Raw genomic sequence first — 16344 nt, forward strand, 5'->3', positions numbered from 1 at the left:
TTGGACTGACAGTTTCCCTTAAGAATTGATTAGAGCTTGGGAGAAGATTAATCTTTTGGCAGACTCTTTATTGTTACATTATATTAGCCAATACTGTAGAAGTTGATCTCTTGACTTTATATTCTTGTCATTTAGCTAATGTAACTCCAGGCTAAATTGCAGTATTGATTTGCTTGAGCTGTGGAATGTAAACCTTTTCCCACCAGGTAAACACAAGCAATTAAATGGAATTTGGCTTAGAAGGGAAATGATTTCCCCATAACTTTGCCCCATTAGCAGAAACCCTGGCACTCCAGTAAGCTACAGGGTTTAGTGCCAGGTGTGATGATGCATGCATCAGTCAGTGCAATCTGGTTACCAAGAAGCTAAGCCTGGAATTTGTAAATTCTTCAAGATCATCAGCGTCCTTTGGTGGGAGACACATCACAAAAGTGAACCTAAACAGACTGAGTAGCTTGGTTAAATAAAATAGGTGCATGTCACTGGCAGAAGGAACTGTTTTGCCTTCTGATAAGCATGGACTTGTCATCAGGTAGACATGGGCTAGAATCTGGCTTTACACCTTATGAAGTGGTGCTTGTCAAGCCATGATCACTGCTGAGTTACTGACCCATTCTCAGCCTTATTTTCCCCTCCTAAAAAAGCACTGTTAAGACCATTAATTAGCTGTATTTGCCAAGCACAATGCATGACGCATAGTAGGAGCTCAGTGCATTTATTTTTTAAATGACAAGCTATTTCTCAACAAATTCAATTACTGGGGAAAAACTGTATATAAAATATTCTTGCAAGACATAACTAATTAGACATTATTTTTATTAATTAAAAATCTTTTTGGAAGTCTGAATCCTTAGTATTAAATTATGAACGATGAGTAAATTGAATTATTCTAAATTGATTGAATAATGACATTATTCAATTTCTGCTTAATTTAAAAAATTAAAGTTATATTGATCCTCCAAGTCCCTCTCAAAAGCAAACCAAGACTGAATTTAAAGTATTTCCTCAAATCTAGGAGGTGAGTTTCTGATTTTTTGGATTACTTTGGCCAAAGATAAATGGCTCTTCTTCGCAGGCACTAAACTAGAAATGCTCTTAGCTCTGAGAGTCATAGTAAGTCAGAGGGTTATTCTGACTTAGTAGGTCTTTTACTCTTTAGTCATGATAAAATTAAACACATCAACAGCACTGCCTTCTCAGCCTTCTGTTGGTGAGATATCTTTCCTTAAAGAATTTCACATGCATTTGAACTCTTGACCTGCTCAGTCCCCACACTAATCTTAAGATGGGTGGAAGCAAACAAGTTTGACTGTGTTGAAGATCAAGGGTAACAAATCTCATCACTGCCTCTTCCCTGGCAAGAAAATCTCTAGATTCACAATGCACAATATGGTGTCTACTAGTCACATGTGGCTGTATAAATTTAAACTAAATTAAATTTAAAAATTAATTTCCTCAGTCACACAAACTACATTTTAAGTGTTCAGTACTCACCTACAGCTAGTGGTTTACTATATGACATAAGGCATATATAGAAAGTTCCCCTCATCTCAGAAAGTTCTATCCAGAGGCACTGCTACATGATTAATGGTAAAAGCCCCAGATTATTTTTCTTTCACATTGAGCATACTAAGATATTATCTTCCTCTTACTTTCTTATTTTTCAAGAGAAAGAAATATGCAAAAATACTTAGAGCACAAAATGTAAAATTGAAGACCATCTCATGCTTTTATTCCCACTCCTTGTTTTGACTATTTCATGGAGTTGCTCCAACCTTGGGGTCTTATGTGGTCCCATGTCCTCTATTTCATAAAGGAAAGAAGTATGGCCACCTGACAGTGATCTCAGCATGTTGAAGCAAGCTTAATTGCCCAGAGGGTACCTGATACATTCTACTTCTCAAGTATTTCTGTTAGTCAATTGAATAGGTAATAATTAGAACAGGTAATTAGAAAAGGACAGGGTGCTCCTGTTTGGAATTTCTTGAATTTTGCTATTTCCTCCATTCTTACAATCCCAGGCCCCCATCTTACTTGAGTTTCCGACCTTGTTACTTGTTCATCATAATGGCAGGATTGGTGGTGCCACATGGCAAGAAGAGACAGTGAACTTTTCATGAGGGCTGAGAAGCCTCTGTCTCTTATCCCCAGAAGGTAGCTAATGAAGGTTGAGAAAATGTTGGTCCTTCATACTGCAAGCCAGCGCTAAAATAGAAAATGCCCAGAATGGCCTGAAACTGCATGTTCCTTTGTAGTACACACAGCACTGGATGAAAACATTCACCACTGGGGGGTAGGGGGAAAGGAATATATTTTGCTTCCACTTTTCCCACCACTGTGGATAAAATCCCTAACCAATCTTGAAAAGGATTATATAAGACAGGGGTCCCCAACCTCCAGGATCTGATGTCTGATGATCTGAGATGGAGCTGATGTTAATAGTGATAAAGTGCATGCAATGTGCTTGAACCACCCCCAACCACCTCCCCTGCCAGACAGGTGGAGACTGTAAGAGATCACGGATATTTTAATGTTGAGTTCTATTCCATTGTCAATCTTTAAGGAGAAACATTTTGGTATAGAAAAGTTAATAATTGTAGAGAAGCAGGTCAAACTGAAGCCATATAGAAGGAAAGGATGTGAAAAAGAATGAGTTGGATCCCCAAAGTATATACATACTCATTGCACACTTACAAGTCTCAACCATTCATTTACCACTTTCTCCTTTTCTTCAGCCCAATCATACGTTCACCACCTACACTTGATCATGTTAGTATCCCTGCCCCAGTGATTGAAACCACTGCCGATGATTTGAAACTATTTACTACTTTTGTATATGTTCCTAGCATCCAGAGTAAAATTATGAATGTATTTTCCCATAGACACATTAGCTGGTTCCATAAATTTAGGCTTTAGGAAATCATTAACTGTAATGTGGAGAACTGATGATTTGAGACCAAGAATGAAAATAAGGACTCACTGAGCAGACTATTTCAAAAGCAGTGTGAAGGACAGGGAAGCCTGGGGTGCTGCAATCCATGGGGTTGCCAAGAGTGGGACACGACTAAGATGACAAAGGCTTTGGTTTGCGAGGCAGTTGTGAGAATGAATGGAAAAAAGTAGGTGAATTCAGGAAAAGTCTTGGAGTACAGCTGACAGGACTAAATTTGAAGTAGGGAGTAAGAGATAAAAGAGAGAAATGGGGAAGGATGGTACACTTATTGAGATGGGAAATATTACAGAAGACAGAGAAAGATCTCCGGTTGGCAGGGTGAGGTGGTGATGAAGAGCACTGGTTTGGCATGTTGGGTACCGCATTAATCAGGCAGATGGATATAAGATCGGACTTAAAAGTCAATGATCTTTTAGCCTATGGCAAGTAGCAAAGCTGTGGAATCAGAAGAGAAACAGAGAGAGAATAAAGAAATGAGAGCATCAGCCCCATTACATTTAAGATTAAGGTCTATATAACACTGCATTATGGGTTATATAGAATTTTCAGGCTTTAGATTACTTAACATGTGTAATAGAGAATGTGCCTTTCAATTTCTAAGGAATACAGACATTTCTGAGCACAAGAATTCATGTGGGGAACTGCCAGCGTTACCAAGGTAGAATCTCTGTGACACTCTGAATTTAATTCATATAAAAGAGAACATGTCTCTTATCAATAACTGTAGCTGGTTATCTGGATTTCTTGGAAGCTAGGACTGGAGTTCTCTAAAAAATTCTGATTTGATATTTCTACCTATTATGTCATTTTATAAAACTGCTGCCAATGTCAGTTTTGATTTGATACAAAGTGTAAAAGTCTATGACTTGCTTTATGAGAAAAAAGAAAAATTATAAGAAAAATAAAGTGTGTTATTATTCTTAGCTACATAAAAAGCCATGAACAAAAAAACATACAGTTTGCCTGTAAAATTATAATGTAGAATTAATTCTGAAAAACAGCTCACTGAGATAATTACTAAAATTGTACTACTTGCATCCGTTATATATTTTTTAATAAATCTATAAATCTTTACATTTTTAGAAGTTATGGAAAGCAAACAAAAAGAAAGATACAGAGAATTACAGAAAAGTATATTTCATAAAGGTAGTATGTTTCACAGTATTTGGTGGATCTAACATTTTTAGAAAAGAATACCTACACAAAACAGCAAAAACTCAAAATTTATTACATCTTGCCACAAGACATTTTCTATAATCTGCTTCAGTATATGAACTTGTTAAGCCAGTGATTTGTTCATTCTGTAGCTTCAGTTATTTCTTTTTAAATCAGCTTCCAGACTTTTGAGAACTGAATCTTTGCCAGGACTGAGTCATTTTCCTATCTTTTGAATGATTTTGTTCCTTGATCTCTGTGTATTTCTCAAAAATAAAAGACTAGTTTGCACCACAGTTGAGTCAGAGTGGGAGTCTAAAAGCCTATTAGATATCCTTCAGCATTCATTAACACCAGGATTCACACATTGTTCTGAATATTCCTACTTCTGACCTGATCCCTAAACTCTCTCTTCACCTGTCCCCAGCTCCTGCTGGGTCCTCAGTATCTCCTATTCTTGACTCTAAAATCCTGTGCATACAATCCCTTCTCTAACTTTTCTTCCTCCCTCCTATTGTAGCTGAAACCTGATAGACCAGGACCAGTGAATCTAGTATTTATAGCTCACTCCCAATACTGGGAGGACAGGTATAGCTTGGTACTCTAAGAAATTATTTGACAAATAATTTTTCATATGGCTTCCCTGGTAGCTCAGCTGGTAAAGAATCAGCCTGCAATATAGGAGATCCTGTTTCAATTCCTGGATTGGGAAGACCCCCTGGAGAAGGGATAGGCTACCCACTTCAATATTCTTGGGCTTCCCTGTGGCTTAGACCATAAACAATCCACCTACAATGCGGGTTATCTGAGTTCCATCCCTGGGTTGAAAAGATTCCTTGGAGGAGGGCATGGAAACCCAGTTCAGTATTCTTGCCTGGAGAATCCCCATGGACAGAGGAGCCTGGCAGGCTACAGTCCATGACGTCACAAAGAGTCAGTCACGACTAAGCGACTAAGCATAGCACAGTCCCTACTTATACTCTTAGGGGATCTTGTAAATTTGGGTAGCACATCAATTTAGTAGCATTCTAGTAGCTGTGATTTAGTTATCCCATGTAGCACTTGGAAATGCAGGTTCATTTTAAAGTGTTCAAAAGGCAGGTTACTGTTTTATGACAGTTCTTTAACTTTCTCATAGGACCTCATTTCTTATTGTACCACAGCAATTTTAGTTATTCCTTTAAATTAACACTCAGACTCTATTAGCTCGTTTAATTTATTACTAGTGGAATAACTGATCAATTATTTATGAACTCACTACTATATACCAAGTTCACACACAGGCTAAGTACCAGGAAATTCCTTCAGGATATAATAAACAAGATAGATGTGGGCTCTTCCTTCAGAAAGATATGTATAAAACAAATAAGAACATATATTATTAATTATAAGTGATAACTAACACAAAATATTATTAAATTCTGTACGTACTCCATGGGCTTCCCTGATGGCTCAGCAGTCTAAGAATCCACCTGCCAATGCAGGAGATGCGAGTTCAACTCTGGGTTGGGAAGATCACCTGGAAAGGGAAACTGCAATCTCCTCTGGTATTCTTGCCTGGAAAATTACATGGACAGCGGGGCCATGGGGTCACAGAGTCGGACATGACTTAGCGACTAAACAACAACAAACACAAAATATGATTTCATTCTATATGTACTCCATAGGAAATTACAATTTAATCTCTAGAGATAAAGTTTTGACAAAATTATATTTTCAGTGCGATCATATAAATCCAGTTCCCATCCTAAGAACTATTATTTTGGCTTCTTGCTCCTCTGAGTAGTCTGGAGACTTAGCAGAGTTGTTTACTGGTATGTAAACAGAAGACTAGGGGCTAAGTGCTTAGATTCAATAACTCCAGTTTTTCTCTTATAGTTTTATAAATGTCTTCCAGGTATTTACATATCTTTTTTCTTATTCAGAATTTATTATGCAAAGACATTTTAATTTAGCGAATGAGTAATTCTTTTGTCGTTCTTTAAAGCATATTAAGCATTTTCTGATTCCAGTCAGTATAACTGTCAGAAAAAAGTTATAATTGTAGATACCTGACTCAGTGCAGAATGATATCAATCATACGGACACTGTTCTGGTTTTGATTTCAAAGCAATTACTGAGTAAGGCTTCACTGAACTGCAACATGAATCAGCATTTAGCGAGGCTGAGTTTAAACCTCTATTCCAGATTCTGAGAGACAGAGAACTTCTAAATAGGGCACTGTTTGTTCACAGTTTTAGGTATCTGTGATTTACTTGGCTTTATTAGACAATAGGGGCTTTGGTTCAGTTATATTTTTAACATTCCTTAAAATAAATCAAAGAATGTTCCCATTTTGGATGAGAATTAGTATGGTGGAGGAAATGAAGAATTTATAAGTGCCAGGTATCCAGGGATTATGAGCTGGGCTCTGTGCTGAACTGCTTTGGTTAATACTTTATTGGTTGCATGTAATAAAAACTGGCTCTGGCTAGCTTAAGGGAAAAAAGTAAGTGGTGCTGGCATATTGGAAGAATATTTGGGTAGCTCAAAGAATCCAAGACTCAGGAAAGACAGTGATCAGGGGACTTCTGCCCTCAGAAGTAGAGTTCCTGTCTTGCCCCCTAGGGTAAAATAGTTGAAATACCTCAGTACATGACTTTTCACAAGAGGCCCAGTTTTGGTCTTCGACTACGGACCAGCCAGTCAGTGTCAGAGGGGCAGAATAATATTGTTTAGCCAGTTGCTTGTGGGCAACTGCACCTGTGTTTTGTGGGCAGTTCCCAGAGAAAGGGGGCTTATTGTGAACTGGAGGCCATACCAATGAGGTCTACTCTATGGGGCATTTTACAAGCTTAATTTTTTTTTTTTTTTAAGTCTATTAAACTCACTATTTTCACCTCACAAATGAGAAAACACAGACTCCATTTGGCTAGGCAACTTGTCCAATGTTCCACAGTTAGAATGTGGCAGGGCTTGAATTCTAACTAGGCTTATAAAAGGGGGTTAGTCTCCTTCTTTAAAGATTAAAGTCATGTGATGACTATTTGGATAAATATTTCCAGATAATTTCTCATGGAGAGATGTTCAGTTCAGTTCAGTCGCTCAGTCATGTCCGACTCTTTGCAACTCCATGAATCACAGCACGCCAGGCCTCCCTGTCCATCACCAACCCCCGGAGTTCACTCAAACTTCACGTCCATTGAGTCGGTGATGCCATCCAGTCATCTCATCCTCTGTTGTCCCCTTCTCCTCCTGCCCCCAATCCCTCCCAGCAGCAGAGTCTTTTCCAATGAGTCAACTCTTCACATCAGGTGGCCAAAGTACTGTAGTTTCAGCTTTAGCATCAGTCCTTCCAATGAACACCCAGGACTGATCTCCTTTAGGATGGACTGGTTGGATCTCCTTGCCGTCCAAGGGACTCTCAAGAGTCTTCTCCAACACAACAGTTCAAAAGCATCAATTCTTCAGCGCCCAGCTTTCTTCACAGTCCAACTCTCACATCCATACATGACTACTGCAAAAACCATAGTTTTGACTAGACAGACCTTTGTTGACAAAGTAATGTCTCTGCTTTTGAATATGCTGTCTAGGTTGGTCCTAACTTTCCTTCCAAGGAGTAAGCGTCTTTTAATTTCATGCCTTCAATCACCATCTGCAGTGATCTTGGAGCCCCCCAAAATAAAGTCAGCCACTGTTTCCACTGTTTCCCCATCTATTTCCCATGAAGTGATGGGACCAGTGGAGAAGGCGATGGCACCCCACTCCAGCACTCTTGCCTGGAAAATCCCATGGACAGAGGAGCCTGGTAGGCTGCAGTCCATGGGGTCGCTAAGAGTCGGACACGACTGAGTGACTTCACTTTCACTTTCATTCACTGGAGAAGGAAATGGCAACCCACTCCAGTGTTCTTGCCTGGAGAATCCCAGGGATGGTGGAGCCTGGTGGGCTGCCGTCTGTGGGGTCGCACAGAGTCGGACACGACTGAAGTGACTTAGCAGCAGCAGATGGGACCAGGTGCCATGATCTTTGTTTTCTGAATGTTGAGCTTTAAGCCAACTTTTTCACTCTCCTCTTTCACTTTCATCAGAAGGCTCTTTAATTCCTCTTCACTTTCTGCCATAAGGGTGGTGTCATCTGCATATCTGAGGTTCTTGATATTTCTCCCTGCAATCTTGATTCCAGCTTGTGCTTCTTCCAGCCCAGCGTTTCTCATGATGTACTCTGCATCGAAGTTAAATAAGCAGGGTGACAATATACAGCCTTGACGTACTCCTTTTCCTATTTTGAACCAGTCTGTTGTTCCATGTCCAGTTCTAAGAGATGTTAGGCATCTGCAATTTTATACTAGAAAGAATAAAACTACCTGTTGAAAGATCTGGGGTTGAATCCCCCCCAACTCTACCTGGTCCTCATGGGCAATTAAATACCTAATCTTCTACACTAATCAACATGGATATATCATCTCCTACACAGGGTTATTTCAACTTCACAGGGGTATTGAGATAATAATGTGAAAATACTTGGTTCAAAGCAGATACTCATTTGTTTTTTGAGGAAATAACTCTTCTAATAATGAACCCTCAAGCATGTTACTAAAAATGGAGTCACAATTTGACAGTGCTATGTCACTCAAAAAATCTAATTACTCTCTTACCCATAGTCTTTCAAGATGGTGCTTTATTCACCTAGACATAAAGGTAGGAAATGCTACAAAAAGTGGTTAGGAAATTATATAATAGGAGGGGAGAGTTTTAGATACAAAACATTTGACTACTTTGAGACTTTCAGCTCACGTATCAGGGAGAATCTCTTATCTTTGGTCACAGTGTTGCAGGGAGGGGGACCCCCTTCAAGGGCCTGAAACTGGGCTCTTGTCTAACACTCAGAAATGAATTTTCTGGGGAGATATATGTGCTGACATATATAAAAGCAAGAGATTTCGTTGGGAATAAAATCCCCAATTTTACTGGGGGCCCGGGCGGAGAGCAGTAGGGTAAGGGAACGTAGGAGAACTGCTCCGCCACATAGCAGTCTTGTGCTTTGTGGTGATGGGATTAGTTTCTGGGTTGTCTTCAGCCAGTCATTCTGACTCAGAGTCCTCCCTGATGGTGCATGCCTTGTTCAGTCTACATGGATGCCAGGGAGAAGGATTCTGGGAGGTGGTCTGACATGTGGTGTCTCCTTTTGACCTTTCCCAAGCTCTTCTGGTTGATGGTTTATTAGTTCCATGTTCCTTACCAGGACCTCCTGTCAAAACAACTCATGCAAATGGTTACTCTGGTGCCTGGCCAGGGTGGGCGGTTTCAGTCAGTGTGCTTCCCCTAACAACAGCACAATGCTTAAATTGTGAGAAATTAAACTGTAAGCATTAGATTTAAATGTTTAAGTCTAATTCTCTTAGTGAATGCTACCTGACATGGTTTATGCCCTTCTGATAACCAGAACAAAAAGAGAATACAGTTCTAAATGTGGAAACCTGTAATTGAATATCACTGAAACAGATTATTAGCTAATTCAGTTTGGAAGGATAAATGTATTAAATAGAACTATGTCCAGATGATTATTCTCAGTTATCTTTAAGGACAACTTCATGGGATAAAAATATTGCAGCAATCTAAGAATTTATTATTGTGCATGGTGCGTGTTCTGAAAATATTCAGAGACTGATCAGTATCAATTTGTTCCAAATTACTTCAGACAATAATTAGTCTACATCAAGAGCAAAACTAGAACTCCAAATGGAAGAACAAAAAAATCATTCTGTGCTGGTTGGGATAGAAAGAGAGGTGGAGATGATTATATTCTCTTGCTACACCCTCTATCTCTGGATCTTAGTTTCAACGACCTTCTATGCTTCATTTTCATTGAACTCGTATCTGAGTAACTCATAAAATATCCTATCCTTTTAAATTTGATGACAGAGTAAACTGATTTTAAACATGACCATAACATTGTTTTATTGACTTGTTTTTAGATTAAAAGCCCTTTCTCCCCTTTTTAACTGTGCTTCATTTCAAATCAGTGGCCTGCTTGCCTTAGTTTCTTATTTAAATTTGTAAGATAAAACAACTAAATAGTCATGAACAATTTAAAGATTCTTGAAGTGAAGTAAAAGTCACTCAGTACTGTCCGACCGTTGGCATCCCCATGTACTGCAGTCCTCCAGGCTCCTCTGTCTACTGGGATTCTCCAGGCAAGAATACTGGGTTGGGTTGCCATGCCCTCCTCCGGGGGATCTTCCCAACCCAGGGATCAAACCCAGGTCTCCCACATTGTAGGTGGATTCTTTACCATCTGAGCCAAGAGAAGCCCTTGGTAAGTATTATTGAGCCACCAGGGAAGCCCTTGGTAAAATAAGCCCTTGTTAAAGATTCTTGGTGTGTAGGTATAAGGTAAAAACATCATCATCCATAGATGTAGAAGTTAGACTTAGAAAAAAAATTAAAGAAAAAACTTTAAAGTATTAAAAACAACAATAACCAAATAATATTTGAAGCTCTCTTTATTACACCAAGAAATCCCAGAAAAGTACAAAGCCAATGAAAGTAGGAGCATTTCAGGAAACAAAACAAAAATGTTTGCAAACATTTTCAATGATATTTTAGTTTTGATGTCAAAAGAGAAAACAAAAACCTCATGATTTTGCACTGAAGCACACTGCTCATGAATTAAGTACATCCTGAAGTACTGGGAAACGATTTCACATCTCATATTTGAACCTGATTCCATTATATTTATATATAAGAGGGAATATACATTCCCTGAGTTATATTCTCTTTCTAGAGATTAAGTTCATGGTGTGATTTTTAAGAAAAAAGATTTTATTGATTCATAGTGACTGTGAAGAACAGAAATAGGAGATAAGCATATTATACATATATATTCTTTTAGGTGGTACATAAGATCAAAGTTGAATTAATTTAATAATCTTCAGTGTTTTTAATTGCTACCAATGACAATATGTGGATCCCACTATAGAAGAGGTTGGTAATATCAGAATGATTCTCTGGCATATCCATGCTTTATAGCGAAGTTACACAGATAAAAAGGTGACATTGAAAACCATGCTATTTATATCCTCAAAATCAAATAAATGTATGATGACATTCTAGAATCTCATCTGGAGTCACTGTGAAATGCTAAGTAAAGATATTTACTATTTTTGCCAAATACAGTGTGACCGGCCGCCAGAAGCTGTAAAGTTTATTTAATTAAATTTGGTAATTTTCAATGGTTTTGAGGGCACATCATACTGTATGCTGCTGCTACTATTGCTACTAATAAAATAACATTAAACATAAAGGAGAAAATAAAAGAAAATAAATTAGATCTCTTGTTCTTCTAAATATTGTTTTAGTTTATCCTTGAAGTGGAAACCGATTTTCCAAGGTTTGGAAAGAAAACAAAAACATCTTTATAATTCAGAGCATGTATTTTAGAGGTCTAATGATTTATCCATTGCCAGTGTGGGTTAGCTTGTCACGTTTTCTTTATTCAATGTCAACTGGTTCTGTAGCTATTAAAGCACTTAACTGTTTCTGAGCACAGGACAGGAACAGTTCCAAACTGGACAGGCTTCTTTGGCGGATGACTTGGTCAAGCTGTTGATATTTTTTTAAAGAAAGAGAGAGAAAGAAAAAAGAATATACTTAGTTGAGGGATAAAGAATAGTATGCCACTGAAGCCCACTAGACAAAACTTTTCAGATGCTGATTCAGAAAATCAAACAGTGCTTTAAACTCAGATATAGTGCAGTCACTATTTTTAGTCTATCATCTAAGATGAAATGACAATTGTTACAATTTTATAATTGATGTTGATATTCAGCTACTGGAAAATACCGTAAACTTGATCAGAGTGATTTCAGAAAATATAAAATAGTATTTAAAATATCATTTCTTAATGAATATACAGACAAGACATCCACAAATATCATAAAACATAACAGATGCAAAAAACAACAGAAAAACATAGTAGGGAAAAACAGCATAATTACACCAGGCCTAAGTTTACCTGGGACAAGAAATAAGTGAGGACATACACAATATCCTAAAATTAAGAGAACGTTCCTGGGAAAGGGGTATTTTAAGGAATATTTGATACTGTTGAAACTTAAATTTGACTTGGTCTATCTGCTGAGTCAGAGATTTTTTTATTAGGATAATTTTAGTGTATTAATAATAAATGCAATGAACAAAATCATAGAGGTTTAGTAATAAAAATCATATAAAAACTTTCATGATGTTAAGGATTATTAACTACATCAGAAAAAGTTTCTAATTCTCCTGCCTTAAAAAATTGTTCATGGTATAAAAATAACCAACATATTACCTACAGGTTATAGAAGAATGGATGAACGCAAAAGAAAGCCAAATAAATTCCATTTCACAATACACACCTGTCATATTTATGTAAAAGTTGACATATTCCTCCACAAGCTCTCTCAACATAAAGGACAAATCCAAACAAAAATTCTCTAGTAAATTACACATCTATAATCCACTAATTTTTAAAATGACTGAAAAAAATGGAAGATTAAAATGTTGATATATCCTAAAAATTAATCAAAAAGAATACAGTATATTTATCAAAATCCTCATGTAAAAAGATTGAAAACTACTAAGACTCCCTCTAATATTAGGGATTTTAATGTATATACAGAAACAGGATTCTTGCTTATCCTTTTCCTCATTTTTTTTTTTTTTTCGTTCTTCTCTCAAATGATAACTTTAGATAAATATATACTTTATGCTTACAAGTTTCTATTAAGTAAGACAGTTCTTTACAAGGTAAACCCCAAGTGAGCAGAGAGCTTCTCTGTCTTGATGACTATTGTACCAGCATTAGAAGAAGGTTTGGTCACATGTTAGACAACCCATAAATATTTTCTGAGATTGAATGAATCATTAAATACTTAACCCAAATAGAGCAAAACAATCTACTAGGAAATGATAGGTATACTTTTAATTCTAAAAGTAAAAACATGCCTAATAATCTAAAAAGCTATGTAGTAGACATTTGAAATTTTTAAAGTTTCATTTTAATACACATAAAGCATACTGAAAGTTAACTATTTGAAGTTTTTTTTTTTAACTTTACAATATTGTATTGGAAGTTTTAAAAAATTATTTTGCACTTGGTCTAAATTCAAATAGCAGAGAAGGGTATACCAACACCCAGGTCTAGTATATTCCTAGTGGTTTCTACCTACTTTGGATGTTTCCAAGCACTTGAAGATGGGTTTTAAAAAATATTTGGTCCAGAGGCTGTAAATGTTAACCATAGGAGGGTTTACATAATCACTTTGTTCCACTGCCATTACTGGAAATTTTTCCTATCTTTTTTTTAAAGAAATTGCTTGACTGTATTCCATGATTTATTTAGCAACTCTCCCACTGATAGACATGTAAGTTTATTTCAATTTTGCCTTATTTTGCAGCAAAAAAGAAATTTCAACCTGGGTGCATTCCCTTCAGATGTTCAAAGGTTTATAAAGGGATTCTAATATATGGATTTTCTACATTGTAAGATTTGGATAGTTTATTTTTAGATGCAAAATAATGTGATGATATACGATATAATATCATATAATTGTGGTTGAACATGTTAGTATGTTCACATGGGCACTGTGTGAAGAACAGGCTATGAGAGGAGCAAGACAAAAAAAACAAGAGATACAATATACAAGGGAGTCAGTAAATGTGTGAAAAATAAACACAATTAACAAAAAAATCTCATTAATAGAGAAAAGTGTAATACTTCTGATCAGTTCAGTTCAGTCGCTCAGTCGTGTCCGACTCTTTGCGACCTCATGAACCGCAGTACGCAGGCCTCCCTGTCCATCACCAACTCCCAGAGTCCACCCAAACCCATGTCCATTGAGTCAGTGATGCCATCCAGCCATCTCATCCTCTGTCGTCCCCTTCTCCTCCTGCCCTCATTCTTTCCCAGCGTCAGGGTCTTTTCAAATGAGTCAGCTCTCCACACGAGGTGGCCAAAGTATTGGAGTTTCAGCTTCAACATCAGTACCTCCATGAATACCCAGGACTGATCTCCTTTAGGATGGACTTGTTGGATCTCCTTGCCGTCCAAGGGACTCTCAAGAGTCTTCTCCAACACCACAGTTCAAAAGCATCAATTCTTCAGTGCTCAGCTTTCTTTACAGTCCAACTCTCACATCCATACATGACTACTGGAAAAACCGTAGCCTTGACTAGACGGACCTTTGTTGACAAAGTAATGTCTCTGCTTTTGAATATGCTGTCTAGGTTGGTCATAACTTTCCTTCCAAGGAGCAAGCGTCTTTTAATTTCATGGCTGCAGTCACCATCTGCAGTGATTTTGGAGCCCAGACAAATAAAGTCAGCCACTGTTTCCACTGTTTCCTCATCTATTTCCAATGAAGTGATGGGACTGGATGCCATGATCTTAGTTTTCGGAATGTTGAGATTTAAGCCAACTTTTTCACTCTCCTCTTTCACTTTCATCAAGAGGCTCTTTAATTTCTCTTCACTTTCTACCATAAGGGTGGTGTCATCTGCATATCTGAGGTTATTGATATTTCTCCCCGCAATCTTGATTCCAGCTTGTGCTTCTTCCAGCCCAGTGGTTTCTCATGATGTACTCTGCATCTAAGTTAAATAAGCAGGGTGACAATACACAGCCTTGACGTACTCCTTTTCCTATTTGGAACCAGTCTGTTGTTCCATGTCCAGTTCTAACTGTTGCTTCCTGACCTGCATACAGGTTTCTCAAGAGGCAGGTCAGGTGGTCTGGTATTCCCATCTCTTGAAGAATTTTCCACAGTTTATTGTGATCCGCACAGTCAAAGGATTTGGCATAGTCAATAAAGCAGAAATAGATGTTTTTCTGGAACTCTCTTGCTTTTTCAATGATCCAGAGGATGTTGGCAATTTGATCTCTGGTTCTTCTGCCTTTTCTAAAACCAGCTTGAACATCTAGAAGTTCACAGTTCACATGTTGCTGATACTTCTAGGTAACTGACCAAAAATATTACAGCCAATGGTGATCCGACACACACTTCTCTCTTAGATGCCAAAGTACTTATAATTCATTTTTTTCCTACTGTCAGTGCAGTTGCTGTTTTCATTGTTCCACAATCCAGAGTAGCCAGCAGGATTCTTCATAGGGAATGCCAGTGTTCTGATTAGACACCTAGCCAGTCACCTCTGTTCATCCATTCATATCCTGTCCTTTTAAAAAATTATTTATTTTTTACTGAATGGAAGATTCTTTAAATTCTGTAATGCTTTGTAATTTTCAAAAGTTTTACAAGGATGATTTCATATAATCTCATAATAACCCCGTTTTTTTCTTCTACCCCTATGTTGCCTCTTTTCCCTTCCCTCTCCCCAGAGGTAACCAGTAGTGTGTTATATATGTGAGTCTGCATCTTTTTTGTTTTATTCACAAGTTTGTTGTACTTTTTAGATTTCACATATAGTGAAATAGATTTCACAAATACCATATAGTATTTGTCTTTCTCTTTCTGACTTACTTCACTTAATATGCCAAGTCCATCCATGCTGCTGCAGATGGCAAAATTTCATTCTTTTTTTATTGCTGAGCAATATTCCATTGTGTGTGTCTATATATACATCGTCTTTACTATTCATCTGTTGGACATTGAGGTTGCTTCTATACTTTGGCTACTATAAATAATGCTGGAATGAACATTTGGGTACATGTATCTTTTCAAATTAGTATTTTTGTTTTTAACTATATACCCAGGAGTGGAATTGCTGGGTGATATGGTGGTTCCATTTTTAGTTTTTTGAGAAATCTCCATATTGTTTTCACCAGTGGCTGCACCAATTTACATTCCCACCAACAGCATATGAGAGTTCAGTTTTCTCCACATCCTCACCAATATTTGTAATTTCTATTCTTTTCAATGATAGTCATTCTGGCAGGTGTGAGGTGGTATCTCATCATGGTTTTGATTTGCATTTCCCAGATGATTAGTGATGTTGATCATCTTTTCCTGTGTTTGTCTGCTGTCTGCATTTCCTTTGAAAAAAAAGTTTATTCAGTTCTTCCACCCATTTTTAATCAGGTTGTTTGATAGGATCTGCATATTTTAAATTGTGATAGTTATTACCAAATTGCTTTCCAGAGCAAGTGACAGTGAGAGTTCCTCAGTTGTGTCTGACTCTTTGGGACCAGAATACTGGAGTTGGTAGCCATTCCCTTCTCCAGGGAATGTTCCTAACCCAGGGATTGAACCCAGGTCT

The 16344-nt window shown here is 37.5% G+C and overlaps 1 protein-coding gene across 5 annotated transcripts in view; it reads right to left on the reverse strand.

Annotated features, from left to right (window-relative positions):
• Positions 1–10574: 10574 nt before the first annotated feature.
• Positions 10575–16344, reverse strand: part of CCDC91 (coiled-coil domain containing 91) — a 395073-nt gene continuing 389303 nt past the window's right edge. For 3 of the 5 annotated variants that reach the window (XM_061417532.1, XM_061417523.1, XM_061417535.1), the window contains one exon: positions 10575–11691. In XM_061417532.1, coding sequence (XP_061273516.1) covers positions 11581–11691 — 111 coding nt within the window. In that variant the 3' untranslated portion in view covers positions 10575–11580. The remainder of the gene's footprint in view (positions 11692–16344) is intronic. The other 2 variants (XM_061417531.1, XM_061417519.1) reach the window with 1 other exon arrangement.

This window comes from Bos javanicus, chromosome 5, assembly GCF_032452875.1.
Source record: "Bos javanicus breed banteng chromosome 5, ARS-OSU_banteng_1.0, whole genome shotgun sequence".
NCBI classification, from domain to species: domain Eukaryota; kingdom Metazoa; phylum Chordata; class Mammalia; order Artiodactyla; family Bovidae; genus Bos; species Bos javanicus.